Source organism: Somniosus microcephalus, chromosome 6 (genome assembly GCF_052327205.1).
Source record: "Somniosus microcephalus isolate GS21.2 chromosome 6, FLI_Smic_1.0, whole genome shotgun sequence".
NCBI lineage: Eukaryota > Metazoa > Chordata > Chondrichthyes > Squaliformes > Somniosidae > Somniosus > Somniosus microcephalus.
This window is the reverse complement of record NC_140992.1, coordinates 236,130,013-236,145,048: the sequence shown is the minus strand read 5'-3', so window position 1 is coordinate 236,145,048 and position 15,036 is coordinate 236,130,013. Positions and strand designations below refer to the sequence as shown.

The 15,036-nt window shown below is 50.1% G+C and overlaps 1 protein-coding gene across 1 annotated transcript in view; it reads right to left on the bottom strand.

Annotated features, from left to right (window-relative positions):
- The window catches only part of dpy19l3 (dpy-19 like C-mannosyltransferase 3), a 115,626-nt gene that overhangs the window by 55,929 nt on the left and 44,661 nt on the right, over positions 1–15,036 (bottom strand). Inside the window, exons 11-13 of the mRNA XM_085991568.1 lie at positions 10,267–10,368; positions 8,212–8,285; positions 572–730 (exon numbers count right to left, since the gene is read on the bottom strand). Of these exons, the coding sequence (XP_085847694.1) occupies positions 572–730; positions 8,212–8,285; positions 10,267–10,368 (335 nt within the window). The remainder of the gene's footprint in view (positions 1–571; positions 731–8,211; positions 8,286–10,266; positions 10,369–15,036) is intronic.

The window sequence follows — 15,036 nt, the reverse complement described above, 5'->3', positions numbered from 1 at the left end:
TGTGCTGACACTTTTAGATTTACATAGTTTTTCTACTTTTTAGGTTTAGTTAGGTTGTTCTATTTTAAAGTTTTTATTATTTGTGGATAATATCAGCTAGTTTACTCAGCACCTCCTTCACTCTCTGCACCTAATTCCCACTCTCACCAAATTTCCATTTTAGAAGTCCTCACTCTCACTCTGTTCCCACCTCACTCCATGAAGTACTCTCGACATTCATGAGGCCGCCATAGATTTTTAAATCAGCAATAAAAATGACTAATGATTGATAACTTTAATGGTCAAAACACTAGTGAGTAGATAATTTGTTTTGCAAATGATAACTGGTAATTTGGTCTAAAGTGCTGTTGGCCTCTGTGATGTGCACCTGCTCAAAACAAAACTGAAAATTAATCAAATCTATCAACTCCTCGTCACTTTTAAATAATACACAGCACTACTGCTAATCTAGTTGAAAAATAATCATCCCACAGTATAATGTGTCAGGAAATAGGTACCAATAGTATCTGATCCAATAATAAAGGATAATGCTGAGGTGACATTTAACAAATACTGTCATAACTACACATACCTGAGATTCCGAATAGCAACAGTTCCAGCAATGATCACCGTGATAACCAGAACTAAAAGATATGAAGGGAAAATCAGTGTGTGCAAAAGTCTTTGGAAAGTATCATAAGGCAGTAGGCCAAAGGCGTCTTCACACAGGTATAACTTAGCATCAAAATCCCTAAAGATAAAGAGAAAGAGAAAAAAAAATTATGCTCCTACTAAATATATTTGCAACTGTGAATACATGAGGAGTTGAAGATCTCAATCTGGCACCATTTTATGTATGCTGGACTAGTAACTTTAATTTTATATAGTTGCTAATTATTAAGAGTTCTGCACTACTAGATTCAGTGGATCTTAGAAATATATTTCAATATATATCATTCTAAATTAGGACTTCAACATCAAACCCTGCTTGCACAAGCACATTAGATTTTGTGGATTCATCTCTACAGACAATGCCTATAATAGTTTTTAGTTTCACTTCAACAGACATCATAATGCTTTATTTGGGAAAGACAATACTTCACATCTAGGATAAAAATACAAGATGATTTGCCAAATTAATTGTGCCAGCAGCCACTTTAAATTGAGTGCAAAATGTAAAAAGCCGGATAGCCAGGTGGTGAAGAATAGAGTACTAGAGCCCAGTCTTTAGTTGCTTACAAGCCTTTATTCATACAGACACCCATTACATACTGGGCACCCCCTACCAATTTAAATTTCTGGTTTCACATCTAAGCTTCCCTTTCATTGTCATAAATAAAGACGAGGATTGGGGGGGCGGGGGGGGGTGCTCCTTTACAACAAAAAAGTTAAACCAAAACTTTCAACTTAGAGTTTTGATATTCCAATGCCAAACTAAGCCCATATGTGGTGGTTACTTGTACATACTTCTCCCCATCCCCATTTAAGTACATAGATAGTTTCTCAGTTATTCCTAAAGTCAGAGCGCCATGGGTGTTGAAACAACTTATTTCCTGTTAAGGATAGCTGTATAAAATAGTCTCCTACAACATGAACTGATTTCATCAGGTGGGCTTTGCACAGGAATAAACGCCATCACTTAACCCAAATTCCTGACAAGAATAAAAGGAAATCACAGAATGTATAGGTAACGGGAAGGTAAAGGATGTTGGATTTTCAGAGGTATTTGACAAGGTATGTTAGAAAATGAAGGAACAGGGTTTTAAAGATAATGGCCCAGTAATTCCTCTCCCAACGCGTGAGTACGGACGGGGTACTCACGCGTGTGCCCGGAGGAATTGCCGGTTTTCAGCATGCACAGCGCATGCGGGGAAAACCGGCATTTCCTCTCCTCTGACCCAAGGGGTTAAGAGACTGAACGCGTGCGACTACACAGGCAGTGCGTGCGACTTGGATTTCCTTTATTTTTAGAGTTGCGCATGTGTAAAGGCCTCCGGTTTTTACGCATTGAAAAACCACATGTAAGTACTTAGTTTTACAGGTAAGTGGTCTATTAATACAATTTATAAAAAAAATTTCCACAGGTTTATTATTTTTAAAGAATTTACAGTAAGGTAAGTTTAGTTTTAGCCCCGATTTTTTATATAATAATTTTTTTCAAATTTTAAAATTATTGTTTAAAATAGTTTTTAGTTATTTATGGTTCATTTAAGTAGTGCAATGTTTTTTAAAATTTTCTTTCAAGTTTAAGTAGTGTTTTGGGGCCAGGAGTTTTCATGAGTTTGACAGCTCTCACTATCAAACTCATGAATGAACTTTTGCAACCTCCCATTGGTTGCCCTGTGCTCACATGATCCCAGCCGGCTCATGGCACTAAGTACGCCGCTGGGTCACGCACGCACAGCGCGGCAGGACCTCAAGCGGGCCAGTGAGAGGAAATGCAATGCGGGCCAGGATTGAAATGTTAGCGCGCCGGGTAAGTGCACATCGGGGGCTTGCACGAGCGGCAAGCTCCCGATCCTAATTTCAGGGCCAATGTAGCTACATGAATAACTAGGGAACAAAAAGCAAATAGCAGGAATAAACAGACATTTTTTGGATTGGTGGGATGTGGGTTATAAATGGCCCACAGGCATATATGCTGGGACTCTGTTTGTTTTCTATTTCCAATGGCTTGTACATGAAGAAGAATTATATCAAAGTTTGTTCACACCACTAAATTAGGGGGCATGGTAAACTGGGAAAATGAATACAGAAGATTGTAGGAGGGCATAGGCAGGCTGGCAGAGTGGGCAGATAGACTGCAGATGCAGTCCAATGCAGAGAAGTGCATTTTGGGAAAAATAGTGATAGTGTAGGAACTGGGGTTCCTAGCCGAAGAATTGAGATCGACTCAGAAAATCAAAAACAATAAAATTTAATGAACAAACGAAGCTGTACAGGAAACTGTAGGATACAATGCAAATAGGTCTGGTCTGCTTGAAAGCCTCTCTGGAACTGCTGGAAGGTTCCGAACTCAACTGCTAGCAGGTTCCGAGCTCAACTGCTAGCAGGTTCCGAGCTCAACTGCTAGAAGGTTCTGAGCTCTGACGTCATGACGTCATCACGTTCTTCCCGCCGTTGAGAGATCACGTGACGGACGGCATGACGTCATCACGCGGAGTACAGAAAAGAAGCCCTAGTACAGTTAACAGATACATTAAAGGTGCAGCCCCCAGCTGTACTACATTGCTGTAAAAGGAATTATATACAATTGTCCGTAATCCTCTGGTGGTTCCGCCACAATAGGAAGTATTCTCTAAAGAATAAGGCCTAGAAATTCAGTTCGGACGCTCTTGCGGCGCTAAAGTCGGGCGCTCGGCAAATTTAGCGGCCGCCGGAAAGTGCAGGCGACCTCGCCGAAATTCAGTAGATTTGGCCAACTTTTTGGCCGAGCGCTGCAATAGGCGTTGGAACCCTGTGTTCAGGTGCTAATCCGGCGATGCGGCCTGATAACGCCAATTCCGGGCGCAGCGCAGGTGCGATCATGTGCTGAGTGTCAGCAGACACCCTGACGCCGGCCAGCTCTTAAAGGGGGAAGGGTCAACTTTGACTGCAGCCACGCCCTGCATGCTGTAGCCCTGCAACTAGGCCTCAGCACTGGTTGTGTCCCAAATCAACACCTGGAGGTAATGGAGAGGGCCCGTGAAAGAGCCCAGCGGTTCTCTGACCATGCGCTGGGTGTGCTCCTTCATGGGGTACGCAAGAGAAGACGGGTCGTGTGCCCGGCTAGTGGCAGGAAGGCTCCCAGGAGCAAGTTCAGGGAGGCCTGGACCAAAATTGCCCGGAGGGTCTCCTCCAACTCCGATGTTCCCAGGAGTGCGGACCAGTGCCGCAAGAAATACAATGACCTATGTCGGCTGGTCAAGGTGAGTACCCTTTCCAGTGTCCCCCTCATCCTTGCATGTGCACCTCCCATTAGGGCCAAAGGGACATCAAAGGTCTAATGCTCAGCCCTCCTCCCGCTGCAATGGCACTTGCATGTTAATCAATAGCTCTTTCTGCACTTATCACACTGTCCAAGCTATTCCACCATGGGAGGCCTCACACACAGCAACAGGGCACCACACTGTCCAAGCTATTCCACCATGGGAGGCCTCACACACAGCAACAGGGCACCACACTGTCCAAGCTATTCCACCATGGGAGGCCTCACACACAGCAACAGGGCACCACACTGTCCAAGCTATTCCACCATGGAAGGACTCACACACACCAACGGGGCACCACACTGTACTTAGACGCCCTCCTTTCTCTTGCAGGCCAAGCTGGCGAGGAACGCCAGGAGCCTGCGTGTCACTGGTGGAGGCCCTCGCGATTACCAGGAGCTAACGGTTCTGGAAGAGAGCGTGGCCCGACTCCTGCATCACCCGGTGACTGGGCCTGTGGCGCTCGGCGACGCAGACCCTATACTGGAACCCACTGGTAAGGACAGGACCGGGTGCACCTCTCTCCTTGCCCTCGCGCATCAGATCTACATCCTTCCCCACTGGCCGAAAAATGCGCATAATGTACCAGTGCGGCCTCCCTCGCTGTCGGCCTGTCCTCACTCTAAAGCTACACTTGTGCCTTCCTGCTTTCAGCTGGTGAGGAGGAGGTGCTCCCTGAAGCCCACACAGCCAGGCCCTCGGAGGAGGAGGACGTCGAGGAGCAGCAGGAAGGCGCCACCTCGGGGGAACCCTCCTCCGCTCCAGGAGATGGCAATGAAGGGGAGACGTCTGGCGTGCCGGAGAGCCAGGGGGAGGCGGGGGAGGGGAGCCCCGAACCTGGTCCCAGTGGCATGGACGCACGCGGCAAGGCTCCGGCGGCACGCCAGCCTTCTGCCCAGAGGGGGGAGGCGGTGGAGGGGAGGGCAGAACCTGCTCCCAGTGGCGTGGCCGCACGCGGCAAGGCTCCGGCGGCACGCCAGCCTTCTGCCCAGAGGGGGGAGGCGCCCTCCAGTCCGGACTCGGACGTCGCCCAGGAGGTGCGCCTCCTGGACGAGATGTCGGCGGCGTCGGAGCGGCGGCACGTCGAATTCATGGAGGTGGTGGCACAGATGCCTCACGCCATCGAAAGCCTCGCACAAAGTGTGGTGGCTTTCGGCCAATCCCAGGCCAGGGGGCTGGAGCAAATCGCAGCAGCGCACGCCAGGGGGGTGGACCTCCTTGTGGCAGCGCATGAGAGGGGGGTGCAACAACTCGAGGCAGCGCAGCACGCCAGTCGCCAGCTGAGAGGTGCTGGGCAGACAATGGCACTGCAGATGCGGGCACATGCCGGCGCAGTTGGGGCACTGACTTCTGCCACCCTCGCACTGGCGCAGAGGCGTCGCCAGGCCAGCCGCCGCCCTGCTGTCGCACACCGGTCTGGCAACCAACAGTTTGGCGCGCTTGCTCCCCGGCCAGGCCGCCCGAGTGCACGTGTGTCTGGCGAGCAGCGCGCGCCTGGCATCACCCACCTTGTCCCCATTGGTGCAGGCGAGCCTGCCACTCCCCCAGCCAGGGTGCAAGGAGCTGCTGCAGGCAGTGAAGAGGGCCACCCACAGCTGCAGCAGCCACCAGCCGGCCCCTCCCGGGCCCGCCCTCGTGTAGGCCGACCCCCAAGGGCATCTGGCGAGACGCCTTGTCGCCCTGAAGATCCTTCCCCCAGCCTCGCCACAGCCTCACGGCCCAGCTTGAGGCGCAGCAGCAGGACGGGCCGGGGCAAAAGACGGTTGTCGACGGACTCGCCCTCTCGCCACACCGAATAGAGTGTGGTGAGCGAGGGTTTGGGTGATGCGGGGGCTTCTGTTCTGGGGGGCATTATGTTGTTTGGTTTTATGGGGGTGTTTGTGTTGTGGGGGGGGCTTGTTTTTGTTAGGCCAGTGAGGAAGGCCATTTGGATGTTGATGTTTTGTTAGTCCTCCCCAGGTTTTGGGAGTGACAGAAGTTTGTGACTGTTTTTTGGGGGTCTTCTCTGTTTTGCTCTTCCATGTGGGAAGGGCCCTGAGTTTTTGAAATAAAGATGTTTATTTATTCACCATGTGCAGGTGTCATGTTTCAAGTGGTTGTTGGGTTAACCGGCTGAGGGCTTGCGGAGCGGCTGCCTTCAGCTGCGTTCAGTGGCCCAGGCCATTCCCTGACAGGGGGCCTAGAAGTGTCGAGCAATAAGCCCCCGGCGGACGGCCCTTGGACCTTGTCGCTCCCTCCTGGCCTGGTGCTCCTCCTCCTCAGGGTCCTCCTGCTCGTCCTCCTGAGGTGGTGGGGCAATGTCAGGTGGCAGTGCCTGAGTCCTGCGGATAGCCAGGTTGTGGAGCATGCAGCACACCACGACGAACTGGGAGACTCTATCCGGCGAATACTGAAGAGACCCGCCCGAACGATCCAGGCAACGGAACCGTTGCTTGAGGACGCCTATCGTTTGCTCTATTAGGTTCTTTGTGGCTTGATGGCTTTCGTTGAATGCCAGCTCCGCTGGGGTCCTGGGCGCGCGGAGCGGGGTCATGAGCCATGTGCACAAAGGGTAGCCCTTGTCCCCGATAAGCCATCCCCTTGGTGGAGGCTGTGCCTGGAACATGTCAGCCACAGTAGTCTGGCGCAGGATAAAGGCATCGTGGCTGCTTCCTGGGAAGCGGGCATTGACAGCTAGGATGCGCTGCCTGTGGTCACACACCAGCTGCACATTTAGGGAATGGTAGCCCTTCCGGTTGCGGTATTGCTCGGCATTGTGGATAGGTGCCCGCATAGCCACATGCGTGCAGTCAATGGCGCCCTGCACCATGGGGAAGGCCGCGATCCTGGCAAATCCGACTGCACGCTGCTCCTGCTTGTGTTGGGTCATGGGGAAGGAGATGAATTGGTGCCTCCTCGCGAAAAGTGCTTCGGTGACCTGTCGGATGCAGCGGTGCGCGGCGAACTGGGAGATGTTCGCAATGTCCCCAGCAGCGGCTTGGAAGGAGCCGCTTGCATAAACGCTGAGAGCCACCGTGACCTTCACTTCCACCGAGAGAGACGTCCTGGACATGAGCTGTGGCTGCAAATCTGCGTGAAGCAGCTGGCAGATCTCTCCAACCACCTCCCTTCTGAAGCGCAGCCTCTTAACACAATGCGCCGCAGTCATGGTGAGATATGAGACCTGCTCCCGGTATTGCCTGACTGGGTAAGGCCTACGTTGGCGACGCCTAATGGCCCCTCTGCGTCTAGGCATGCCTGGCCCTTTCTCAAAGCGTCTGCGAGCCCTTCGCACAAAATGTAGCAACTGAGGGTTGGCCCCCCATGCAGCCCCCATTACAAAGTTCCAAACAGCAAAATCACAAGGATGCAAATGTCAAAGCACTGGCTAGAAGCCAAAAATACCTCTCCTATGGTGTCCGAAATCAGTAATCTTTGTGCCTTGCTCTCTGTGCAGAAATCCAAAGCAGTAAAGTCATTGCAGCGAAATGGCTGGCTTTTATGGGTGAGTGGATGTGCCCTTTAATTAGCGCTCCCCGAATCCCACAGGGCCTCTGTTGAGTTCCATTTCACAGTTCTTAGCAGCGCCACGCCCACATCGGCCGGGCGCCACTGAATTTCCGGTTTGGGGCGCACAAACGGCGTTGCACGACGAAATGACGTCATAAGATGCGCGCGCAGCTGAGCGGGCGCTAACACTTTGCGCCGGCGCTAAATCCCACCTGAATTTTGGTGTAGGCGTAGATCCGGCGGTGCCCGGGCGCTAAGTGGCTAGCGCCGGAAATCTGGCGCTAACGGCTGGCGCAAACAGCTGAATTTCTAGGCCTAAGACTGTTAACAGACTGGAGGAACAGAGAGATCCAGCAAATGCATAGATCTTAAAAAATGGGAGTGAAAGTAAAAAAGGCCATCAAAAGGTCAAATGGGATTCTGGGTTTTATTCATAATGGTATTGAATATAAAATCAAGGAAGTAATATTAAGTTTGTTTAAGACATTGATTAGACTATACTTGGAGTATGGCGTGCAGTTAAGAGCATCCCTATACAGGAAGGATATTAGAGGCATGTATAAGGCACTAGAATGAGACCAGGAAAAAGAGGTCATAGTTATGAATAAAAGGCTGAAAATTGTTTTTTTTTTTACACAATCCATCAGAAAAGGTTAAAGGGGGATCTAATAGAGGTTTTCAAAATTATGAAAGATTTGAGGAGAGTGAAAGATTATTTCTATGACTGGCAAATTGGTAAAAATTATCACGAGAAGAAAAAAAATTAAAATTTTACCTTGTTGCTCCAAATCCAAACTTCGCTTTAAGGAATTTAAAAATATGTTCATCGGATTCTAGTCCTAGAATTCTCTGCAACAAAAAGGAACACATTGATGACATCACAACAGCAATTAATAGTTCTACCATTAAATTGTTTCCATTCAGTACTGTACTGTTTCTGTGAGTAGTTACTCATTCATGAATTACTATCCAAGATCTCTTGGGCTACAAACAAGTAATATGAGAGAAGCCCTTAAGAATTAAAAGGGAAAGAATAATGAAAATAACACAACCAATATTTGTGTTGGCCAAAGTTATACTTGTTTTTGAAATTATGAATTCATAGAACATGTTACCGATTGTTAGAAGTTCATTTTGCACAAGATTTAAGCTTCTGACAACATTTGGTTGTCACTGCAAATATAGTTTTGATGTTTGTGAATGTGTTACTTATCAAATATTACTTCAGAAAACATATATAGTAAATATAGGCTCGAGTGGAACCGGCATGCACTGGTTGGGCCAAATGGCCTGTTTCTGTGCCGTATATCCTATGTAAAAACACTGACGAGGCCAGATGTTCTTATTTCCCAGAACCATGATAGGGTTCCCCCTTGTCCTCACGTTTCACCCCACCAGCCTCCACATTCAACTGATTATCATCCACCATTTACGCCACCTCCAGTGTGATCCCACCACCAAAACACATCTTCCCTTCCCCTCCCCTCCCAGCATTCCGAAGGTACCACTCCCTCCGCGACACCCTGGCCCACTCCTCAATCACCCCCAACACCCCCTCCCCTTCCCACGGCACCTTCCCGTTTAAGCACAGGAGATGCAACACATGCCCTTTTACCTCCTCCCTTCCCATTATCCAGGGCCCCAAACACTCCTTCCAGGTGAAGCAGCGATTTACTTGTACTTCTTGCAATTTAGTATACTGTATTCGCTGCTCACGATGCGGTCTCCTCTACACCGAGAAGACCAAACGCAGATTGGGTGATGGCTTTGCAGAACACCTCCGTTCAGTTCGTAAGGGTGACCCCGAGCTTCCGGTCGCCTGTCACTTTAATTCTCCGCTCCACTCCCACTCAGACCTCATCGTCCTCGGCCTCTTGCACTGTTCTAACGAAGCATAACGTAAGCTCGAGGAACAGCACCTCATCTTTCGATTAGGAATTTTACAGCCTTCTGGACTCAACATCGAGTTCAACAATTTCAGACCATAACCTCGGCCCCTATTTTTTCACGACAGCTGTTGATGATTCTGCCATTCCCATTTACACCTCTTCTAGACTCATCTTTTGTTTCATTACTTGTCCCATTACTATCTCCTTTTGCTTTGTACTATCATACCTTTTGTCATTTACAGGAAACTTTCTGGTATCTGGCACGGACGGGACCGACGTGTTGCCGGTTCATCAACAATTCCGGATAACCGAACGCTATAGTAAAAGATACGCTGTTGCAGCTTCAAAACAATCGGCACAAGTTGCAAGCATCTCTGTAGCTCAGCAACAGCTTCAGCTACACCCTTGCACAGCAACAAATGGAGTAAAAAAAGTAACTAAAAGTAAAAAAAAGTTACCTGAACCGACTCCTGAATTTTGCCGGTGGATAGAGCGTTCCGGTTATTTAGGGGCCGGTTAATCAAAAGTTTCCTGTAGTCATCCTGCCTTCTACCCTTTCACAGACCTTCCCTTTTGTTCTGTCCTCCCCTCCCCCTTTCCCTGCACTTGCTTAAAATCTGTTACATCTCTAACTTTTTCCAGTTCTGACGAAAGGTCACCGACCTGAAACGTTAACTCTGTTTCTCTCTCTACAGATGCTGCCTGACCTGCTGAGTATTTCCTGCATTTTGTTTTTATTTCAGATTTCCAGCATCTGCAGTATTTTGCTTTTGTTCTTATTTATGGTCCTTTATAGATCAAAATAAACTAGCGGAAGATTCACATTATTTCACATTACCAAAGAACATTACAGCCTCATTACATTCATCTGTAGTCAACTCATTTTGGAGAGTTTTCTCAAAGTTTCACAAAGACGACTTTCAATAACTCGATTTGCATACCTTACTTGTATTATTTGTGAGGACTGTTAAGCTGAATACTACAGTTAGATGCAGCAATAGTTTCACAACTCTTACAACAAAACTGCCAGATTTTAAATTCCTCTAAAAAAAAGAGAAAATGGCAACATTAGATTCTTCATTTCCATAAAAATCATTATCAGCTAAGCAGGACAATCCAAAGATTTATTGGAAATATGACGACAAATATAACACTTAGAAAGAAAATCAAAATCAAAATGCTGTGGCTTGATTACAATTCTGAATTTCTAAAATATTCAAATGTGCTTTTATATTGCACTAGCGGGGGGTGCCCGGCATTGCCAGGGCAATTTTGGGCCGCGCGGTCTCCCTGCCCGTCTGTCCCCTCTCTCTCTCCCTCCCTCCCGTCCCTCCCCCTCTCTCTGTCCCTCCCTCCACTCTCCCTGCCTAGCGCCTCAGGCCCGGTGCCGTTGTGATAGTGGCTGTGCGGGGCCTCGCGGTTGAGGGCCGGCCGGGATGTCGGGCCGAGACGGACCCGAGCTGAGCTCCCCAGGGGATCGCGCGGTTGACGGCCGGCAGCTGCCGCTCCCCCGCCCGCTGCGTGTGTCGGGCCTAGCGCTTGAGGACCGGCCGGGCTCTCGGGGCGAGACGGACCCAAGCTGAGCTCCCCCGCGGGTGGCGCGGTTGATGGGCGGCCGCTGCCGATGACCCGCCCGCTGTGTGTAAACTTACCTGCCGCTCCCAGAGTCGCAATGTGGGGGTTTGTTTGGCTGGTGCTGTCCCTGTGGGGATGAAAAAAATGGCGGCGAAGTTTAGGGAGACTGGAGGATTAGGTCCCGCCCGTGACGCATCGATTGGTCAACCATCAGGTCACTGAACTGTAGGATTGGTCAAGCAGCACGTCACTCAACACTAATGAGAGGTAGGATTGGTGAACCGCTAACGAGTGGATTTTTGAGGATTTTTGTATAGTATTTTTGTCTGACCAAAAAGTAAATACGCCTATGAGAGTCGCCTAATGATAAGCTTTCTTTTGATATAACATATGTGTAGGTACGCTCTAGAACTTTTGATTGTATAGCCGGACAGACAGACGGAAAGAGAGACGGACCGTTTTATATATATAGATAGATAAGATGATTACATTGACAATTTTTGGAACAAATCAAAAATACTTTCATGAAGACCCAATGTGGGGGGAAAAATTGGGTATCGCCCATTTTGGGGTGCTAATATCGGCCGGGCACAAAGTTTAGCGCCCGGCGCTAATTATCGCCTCCGACTGCAAAATTCACCTCTATCGCCCCTGGAGGTGATTTGGGCACTAAATCAAGCGCTACAGACCTCTCTTAAAGTGCTAATGTCAGGGAGCGAAGCGCTACTTCTGAACGCTACCGAAGCTCAGGCGATGTCAGTTACCATGGAAGTCAGACAGACTGGCACTGTCCAGTTCTTAAAGGGGAAAGGAGAAGAAAGACTTGCATTTATATAGCGCCCTTCACGACAACCAGACGTCCCAAAGGGGAGGGGCCATCTTGCTGGCCAACCACATCCTGCTCATTGCAGCCTTGAATCTCGGCCTGGAGAGACCTCTGTTGCAATTTTGTGTCGGAAACACTAATGGAGAGGCCCAGGGAAAGAGCTCAGCGCTTCAGCGACCAGGCATTGGTGGCTCTGGTTGGCGCTGTGGAACGGCGACGGGCAGTGCTGTTCCCTGAGAGTGGCAGGAGGCCATTGCCCTGGGAGTTCCAAAGGATGTGGAGGAGTTGGCTCAGCATGTCTCCTCAAGGAGCCCGGTGCCAAGGACCCATACTCAATATCGCAAGAAGTTCAATGACCTCACTCGGGTGGTCAGGGTGAGTACCTGCTTTTCAATACCTCTACATCTCTCCATCTCAACTTCACTCTGTGCCTAGACGGTTTAAAACCCCAAATGCTCAACACTCATCCAAGAACCTTGCATACATTAACGGCTATTCAACTATGGGAGATACATCTGCCAAACACATGGCTGCACACTCACTCACATGCTGTCCTTTTTCTTGCAGGCCAAGCTGTCTCATAACAGAAGGGAGCAACAACGCATGGGAGGACGACAGGCGGACCTACACCCCCTGAATGAGCTGGAGGACAGAGTCTACAAGCTCATTGTCAGCCAGCTCATAGGTGCCATGGCTAGTGGAGAGATTGACCCCCTTGGGGAAAGCAATGGTATGTTCATCAGCTTTCTCTCCTCTCTCATACCACTTCACCCTCACAACACCAGCCTTTTACACTTTCAATCCAACTAACTGTCTCAAGTCCTTGCTCCCTTCCTGCCCTCACACTAAAGTCACTCTTGTACCTTCCTGCTTTCAGATAGTGAACCACCAACTAACCAGCCTGTCCCGCAGCCTGCCAGTGGCAGCGACGCACCAGAGGAGGAGGAAGAGGAAGCCGGAGCCTCACTGCCTGCGTGTCCCAAAGGTGACACATCCGACACTGGGACCGCACCCTCCCTGGCATGGAGTAGGGCTAGGGTCTGATGAGGGTGAAGCTCCTGGGCCCAGCAGACTGCAGCAATGCCATGGGGGTAGGGAAGCTTGGGGGTCATCTCCCCGGAGGATGAGTAGGTGCGCGAGTTCTGCTGCACAGGACCTCGACATCGCAGCTATGAATACAGGCCTGGAGCATGCACACTGAGCTCATGGGTGCAATAGCAAGGGTGCCCGACAGCATGGATGCACTGGCTAGGAGCCTGGAGGAGTCTGCCGTTAGCACAGCTGTCATCTGTGTGCAAACCCTTGAACCCATCCTTGCCGAGGATGGTTGAATTGCAGGGAGACCGTGGGGACCCAGGCCACATGCCATGTGTAATGGGTGAGGTGGCAGGATCCATTATAGCACAGGCCAATGCAACGCAACGGCTTAGTGCTGCAATCGAGTCACTGACTGGTGCCATCCAGTCTCAGGCTGCTCTCATGCAGTCTCAGATTGATGCACTGACAGCTGCCATCCTCGCTGGGTTGTCCACAGTCCCCCTGGGATCTCATGGTGTCGCAGCAGGCCAGCAATCTGTGCTCGAGCGGATTGCTCTGGATGTTGAGGTACTGCCCCGGGGGAGTGGCAGTGTGTCGGTCTCAGGATGACAGCATTCCTGCTCCCACCAGCAACTTCCCCATTGCACTTGGCATGGCCTGCAACCCAGCCAGCCCAGACTGCTGCCGCCCATGCAGAGTTGGTGCAGTCTGCAGCCGGGCCCTCCAGGCCCAGAGCTGGTCGAGGGTGTCCTTCAAGGCCATCTCCAGTCTCTGAATCCAGCATTCAGCAGCCTTCCACTAGCCTTGCTGTAGCCACTGGGACCACATTACGGAGAAGCAGTAGGGTGGGAAGTGCGCAAGGGCTGGAGGTCACCCTCAGAGGCCCGAAAGTAGAATTTTTTAATAAATGGGGGGAATGTTTGTGGGAAAGTTCGATGTTGATGTTATTATATTTGTTTACTGTTTTGCCACTTATCTCCATGTTGTGAGAATGAGTTTTGTTAGTTTATGAATTGTTGGGTTCATTTCTAATTGTTTGTCCTGAATAAATGAGAGTTTGTATTATAAATAAAGGTTTTTTATTGTTACTTTACATCTTTGCTGATTTGACTCATTGTAGCTTTGCCCAGCAACAGGGGATGCGGGATGCTAGTGATGATGTGCTTCTTCATCCCAGAAGCCATCTTCTCTGTAAATGGTTAGAAGCGGTGTCTTATCAGCTGTTCACGGACGGCCCTTGCAGTGGCAACATTATGCGCCTCCCTCCCACGTTGGTGCTGCTGATCCTCCTCTTCACCCTCCTCCTGAGGTAGTGCACCAATCTCTAGTGGCAATGGCCGAATCCTCATGATTGCAAGGTTGTGAAGCATGCAGCACACAACAATGAAAAGCGAGACTCGCTCGGGAGAGTGCTGCAGGGCTCCCCGAGTGGTCCAGACACCGGATCCGTTGTTTCAAGACTCCGATCGTCTGCTCTATGAGGTTCCTGGTGGGGCTATGGCTATAACTGTATTGCAGCTCGGCAGGGGTGTTGGGGTTACGGAGTGGTGTCATCAGCCAGGTGCAGAGTGGATAGCCCTTGTCCCCGAGGAGCCATCCGCTAGGTTGACGCGGTGGTTGGAAGAGGTCTGCGACACCAGTCTGGCGCAGGATAAAACCATCGTAGCTGCTGCCAGGATAGCGGACATTGACGGCGAGGATGCGCTGTCTGTGGTCACACACCAACTGGACATTCAGAGAGTGGAAGCCCTTGCGGTTTCAGAACACCTCTGCATTCTCATGAGGTGCCCACAATGCCACATGCGTGCAGTCAATGGCGCCCTGAACCATGGGGAAGCCCGCTATCCCAGCAAAGCCACATGCGCATTTGCGCTGTTGTCCCGGGTCATGGGGAAAGAGATGTACTGCTGTCTCCTTTTATATAGAGCATTTGTCACCTCCCAGATGCAACAATGAACAGCGAACTGGGAGATATTCGCTATGTTCCCCATTGAAGCCTAGAAGGAGCCGCTAGCATAGAAATTCAGAGGCACCGTCACCTTCACTGCCACCGACAGACGTCCTGGTCCTGAGCTGAGGCTGCAGCTCTGGTTGCAGGAGGTGGCAGAGCTCAGTGACCACCTCCTTGCTGAAGCGCAGCCTTCAGAAACACTGCTCCTCAGACAAATGAATATAGGAGAATTGCTCCTGGAATACCCTGGGAGGGTAAGGTCTCCTGTGCAGAGTCCTGTTGGCCCTCCTCTCTCTGGCCACGTTTGCCACTCACTCTCTG